The 4,798-nt window shown below is 65.1% G+C and overlaps 1 protein-coding gene across 9 annotated transcripts in view; it reads right to left on the bottom strand.

Annotated features, from left to right (window-relative positions):
- LOC113205351 (fibronectin type III domain-containing protein 1) overlaps window positions 1–4,798 on the bottom strand; it is a 138,631-nt gene that overhangs the window by 126,795 nt on the left and 7,038 nt on the right. For 5 of the 9 annotated variants that reach the window (XM_052269601.1, XM_052269593.1, XM_052269598.1 and 2 more), the window contains exon 3: window positions 1,286–1,832. The exons of 3 other annotated variants lie outside the window; for them this stretch is intronic. In XM_052269601.1, coding sequence (XP_052125561.1) covers window positions 1,286–1,343 — 58 coding nt within the window. In that variant the 5' untranslated portion in view covers window positions 1,344–1,832. Of the gene's footprint in view, window positions 1–1,285; window positions 1,833–3,606; window positions 3,736–4,798 lie in introns of those variants that run through there. One more of the 9 variants, XM_052269596.1, reaches the window with a different exon arrangement.

A 4,798-nucleotide genomic window follows, 5' to 3' on the forward strand; every position in this document is an offset into this window, starting at 1 on the left:
GGGGTCGGCGGGCTGGCGGGCCGCGAGCGCACCTGTCGCTCGGGGAGGGAGAGGGGTGGGGTAACTTGTGCAGCAAAGGCGCTGTCCATCCCTAAACTCTACATACTCGGCATGGTCTGAGGAGTTCAGCCCGCCCGCCCAAGGATAGGAGCCGTTTAACAGTCATAAAGTAGGGGGTTGTGGAGCTCTTTGAGCAGGGAAGGGCGTGCCGGGACTGACCAGGGGCAACACGTAACCCGGTGCGCGCGCATCGTGGCGGCACGCCCCCCGCCCCGCGGAGCACTGCGGGGCAGGCCGCGCCAGCGCGCCAGCCGCACGCAGGAAGACAGGGGAAGGGGCGGCTAATGAGTGCCGGGGTAATGCGATGTTGCAGAATTATGGCGCAAATCAGATTTAATTTAATTTCAAATGGTCAGAGAGCAGCACTAATGGCGAAGGCGCTGGCTGCCCGTCCCGTCCTCACACCGTATCGCGCCTCGCGGCCGGAACACCACCCCGCGCCGCCGCCCAGCCCAGCCCCGCGCGGCCACCGTAAAAGGAAGACAAGTTGGCCATCGTTTAGTACAGTGCGGCGGGCACCAGAGCAGGCAAGCGAGCGAGCGGGCCGCGGAGCGCGAACGCAGGTCGGCAGTACACCGCGGCAGCGCGGCCCGAATGCAGCACACCGAGTAGAAAACAATATTTCCCCGCAGCAGAGCAAGCAATTTCTAATAAAAATGTTGTTTCTTTTTCTTTATTTTTTTGCCAACAGTGTGGCGCGTGCGTCACGCTGCACGGCCAGCAGTATAGTGCACCCCGCGCCGCGCCCCCGCTCTACATTCCGCCACGAGCGCGCGTGCAAACGCATCCCCGCTGCTGCCGACCAAAGCTCGCGGAACTTTCCATTACATTTTAAACGCGAGAAAAATAACTTCCTGAGCAACATCAACCGTCTATACACCAGCAAATGAAAAGAAATTGAACATTGTCCGTTCTTGTGACGTTCACATTTTTTATTATTTTATTTTTGGTACGAGGTCGCGGCGATTACTACTACCTCGTGTGGGCTTCGGCGCACTTATCATGACTCTAACCGTGGGCCGGGCTCTTATCGGGGCGGGGCGGGGTGACCGACTCGCCCACCCGGGCTAGGAGGGCGTTCCGGGAACAAGGAGGACACACACCTGGCCCGGCCGGTGCACGAGCCTGGCCCGACCCCTATAATATTCGGAGGGGTTGATCCGTCGTCGGCCGACTGGCTCGGCCCGCACTGGCCCACATGCGTGCGCACACGTCACACACTCACCTGAGTAGCACCACGCCGGCCACACGACGGGGCTGACGGTGTCCAGTTCTCGCATCATGCCCGGCAGGGGGCAGGGGCTGCAGCTGCGCTGGGCGGCGGATGGCGACGGCAGCGAGGGCCTCCTGCTCCGGCCGACGACAGGTCGGCGACGACGGCGAAGAGGGGGAAGAGGTCGAGGGCGACGAGGAGGGCGGTCACCAGGGCGCGGGCAGCAGCGTCATGGGGGCGCAGCGCACCGAGCCTCACACACGCGCTGCCTCGTCACCTCTTTCACAGCTATCGGCGAGGGCCTGGTGGGCCTGGCGGGCCGGGCGGGCCGCGGCCCTGGGGGGCATTGGTGTGTCCGATAACAGGCAGCCGGGGCGCGGCGTGGCGCGGCGTGGCGGGGCCGGGCCGGGCGATAACGTGGCCGGGGCACACCGCGACCAGAGCCGCGAGAGAGCGAGGCGAGGGCACACCTTTGTTTACCCCTTTCACTCGCGGGCTCCCCCACCCCGCTTGTTGGCCGACGAGGCCGAGACGCACTCCAATTGATACCGCCAAGTTCCTGAAACAGGGAGAAGGAAACGACCGGCATGATTCACAAGCACAACAAGCTCGACGACGACGCCCCGCCCGCGCGCCGGCCCCGCCGCGCCCTCACGACAACGCCAACCCGAGCAATAACCCGCGCGACGCACGTCAGAGACGCCTGCGACGCACACCGGGTGTAGTTAGTGCGTCTGGTGAACCCGTTGCGGAGTGTTGACACGGCCCGGCCCACCAGGCCACGCCAGCGCTATCAACGGCAGCCTTATCAATCGCAGAGCCCGCCCGGGGCTGCCACCAGGCCGCCGGGGCCTAGGGAACGCCACCTTCGACCTGCCCGCGCTGGAGGCAGCGGCACGGCACGGCGGCGAGCAGCGGCGACGACCTCTATCCGCACCGCGAAACGATCCGAGTGTGCCCAAAAGTACACACGGAGGCGGCCGCGGGCCGGGCAGGCAGGTGCGCGGCGCACCGCGGGCTCGCCTCGCGCGGCCCCGCCGAGTCATCAAAGCACCGCGCCGCTGCCGCGACACACACTCCATCAAAACGAAACCAGGCGAACGGCCAGAATGCAAACCGTGCCAGTGGAGCCGCGGTTGCGCCCGGCCGGGGCCGGGTCAGGCCTCTATTGGCTTACGCACAGTCCACCTCTTATCAGCGGTCGTGGCGTGGCGTGGCCGGGGGCCCGCCGGGGCCGGGACCCGCCGGGGCGCGCACGACCTGTTGCGGGGGGCGGCCGCGAGCGGTGACGGCCAGGGGACCGCGCGTAAGGCTATGGACGGCCACCTACAGGCCCTGGTCACTCCTGCCCCGCGGGCGCCCGCCTGCTGTACAACAGGTGGGGCCTAAAGCAAAGACAACGGCGAGCCCGCCCGCGAGCCGCGCGTGGCGTGGCCGGCCCGGCCGGAATTGGCCGGTTTGTGCGGCGGCGTGTCTACCGAAATGGAGTGCGAGCGGGACAGAGCAGCCGACACGGCTTCGCGTGCTGCACGGCACGGCACGCGGCCGGGCGCGGCGCCGCGGAGCAGCACAACTGCACAGCACAGCACAGCGCAGCGCGCGCGGCGACGGCGCATCGCGTGCGAGCGGCAGAGTGCAGCGCATGTCGGCGGCCCGCTGCAGCGCACACCGGCGGGCGATGGAGGCCGACAGCAACCCGCGCGGCGCACACGGGGCGCCCCAGACCCTCCGTTACAACCCCTGGTTGCAACGCCATGCGTGCTCCGTCTTGCCCGTGCCCTGGTTGTTCAGCACAACCTACCCGACCCCGAACACCGCCCGCTCGAGTGACACAGACCAAAAGAACGGAGAACTTTGCGGCGAGGACCTGCTGGATACGGATAGACAGGGAAGGCCTGCACGACCCTCTGTACTTCGCCGACGACGGGCCTTCTCCCACGGAGGATCTGCTGCTCTCCCTCTCGCGGCCGGCCGACGACGGGAACCTCCTTCCGACGCGGGCGGCCTTCCGTCCTCCTCCTCCTCCCCCGTTGCCCCCGCCGCCGTGGCCCCGCGAGGCCCCGCAGGGCGCGAAGCGTCACCCATAAAGCGACAGAGACAACGGCCCATTGTGCCGTCCTACAAGTCCTGCGCATAACGCACATAGCACCGGCACCTCGGTGTGAAAACTCTTTCCAGGCGGCGCCGCGCGGCGACAGGCGCGGAGACACACAATGAGCCTCTGGCGCAGCCCCCCTCCCCCTCCCCCGCTCTCCGAGGGGCGACAATGACAGCCTTTCAGCGGGCCGGCGCGGCCGCGGCGTGATTTCCGCATAACAGACGACCGGACAGACCTTCCAGCTGGCGGGCAGACGGCCGGACGACGCGGACGCGGCGGCAGAGGCACTGTGTCGTCCACCCGCGCCTCTCGCACGAGTGTGCCGTCGAGGTGTGTGCGTCTCGCCAGGCCGGCCCCGGCCGGCCCCGGCCGGCCCCGCCCCGCGCGGCTCTCACGCCTCAGTGCGCGGTGGACTCCAACCTTTGCCTGCGGCGGAGACCTTGTCCTGCCCCGCGCTATGATCAGGTGATGATGGCCGGGCGGGGAGGGGAGCAAGCCAGCAGGTGACGAGGCGAGCTGCAGCGGCAACCAGCACTAGAGCCACCTCTGCCCCCGCATCGTACGATGGCTTTGGAACAGCCAACCAAAACGCGCCCGCGACTTTATCGCTAGCGAGGCCCAATTACAGGGTCGCGGGGGGGGGGGGGGGGCGAGGAGGCCGCGCCGCACCTCGCGCAGACCTGCTATAGCGTCCGGCCCAGCCGGCGGCCAGCCACCCGCACATCGCCTTGGCTGCCCCCCACGGACGCCTGTGGCGGCGACACTCCTGCACCAGGGTGACCTCCAGGGTGCCCTCCCGTCGCACCTGATTGGTCTCGCACCACGGCGACGTCGAAATAGAGACGCGGTCACGTCACATGGGGTACTCCGCCAAATCAAAAACGGAGAGGAGAGAATAGACGTAAAAAAGTGACAAAACAGAGCTGGCAATGGAACTTATTTAAATTACCGTTTAGGGTTTAGGTTTGCCGTTCTTGTTGTGAATTCGAGATTTCGCGTGTTGAAGGTAATGTAATGTTGGTGTAGTTCTATACTTTACAAATATTTATGCAAGCAGAAGTTCGAAAAATAATAATAAAAAACATGTGTACTACAATTTCTAGCGGCTTCTGGCTCCATTTTGCCAATTCTGTACATTCTGTACATTCGACCAAATACCCTACACTGGCCACGGAGATCGGATCGAAAATTTACATTAAGGTTAGTATGTCCTTTTGAGTATACGTCATCATTATATCAAAGTGGCCGAGTTGTTGAGTTCGAGTGCGACGAGCACCGGCGGCGGCGGCAGCCTTTCTTTCACAGCGGTCGGCGCGGCGCGATAGACTTAGCCCGTCCCGCGATAGATTCACACCAGACAACAGATAGCGGTTATCAGGGCGGCGCGGGAAACACCTAGGCGCGGACAGCGACGCGGCCAGTCAAAA

Source organism: Frankliniella occidentalis, unplaced genomic scaffold (assembly GCF_000697945.3).
Source record: "Frankliniella occidentalis isolate FOCC.00 unplaced genomic scaffold, Focc_3.1 Scaffold97, whole genome shotgun sequence".
Taxonomy (NCBI): domain Eukaryota; kingdom Metazoa; phylum Arthropoda; class Insecta; order Thysanoptera; family Thripidae; genus Frankliniella; species Frankliniella occidentalis.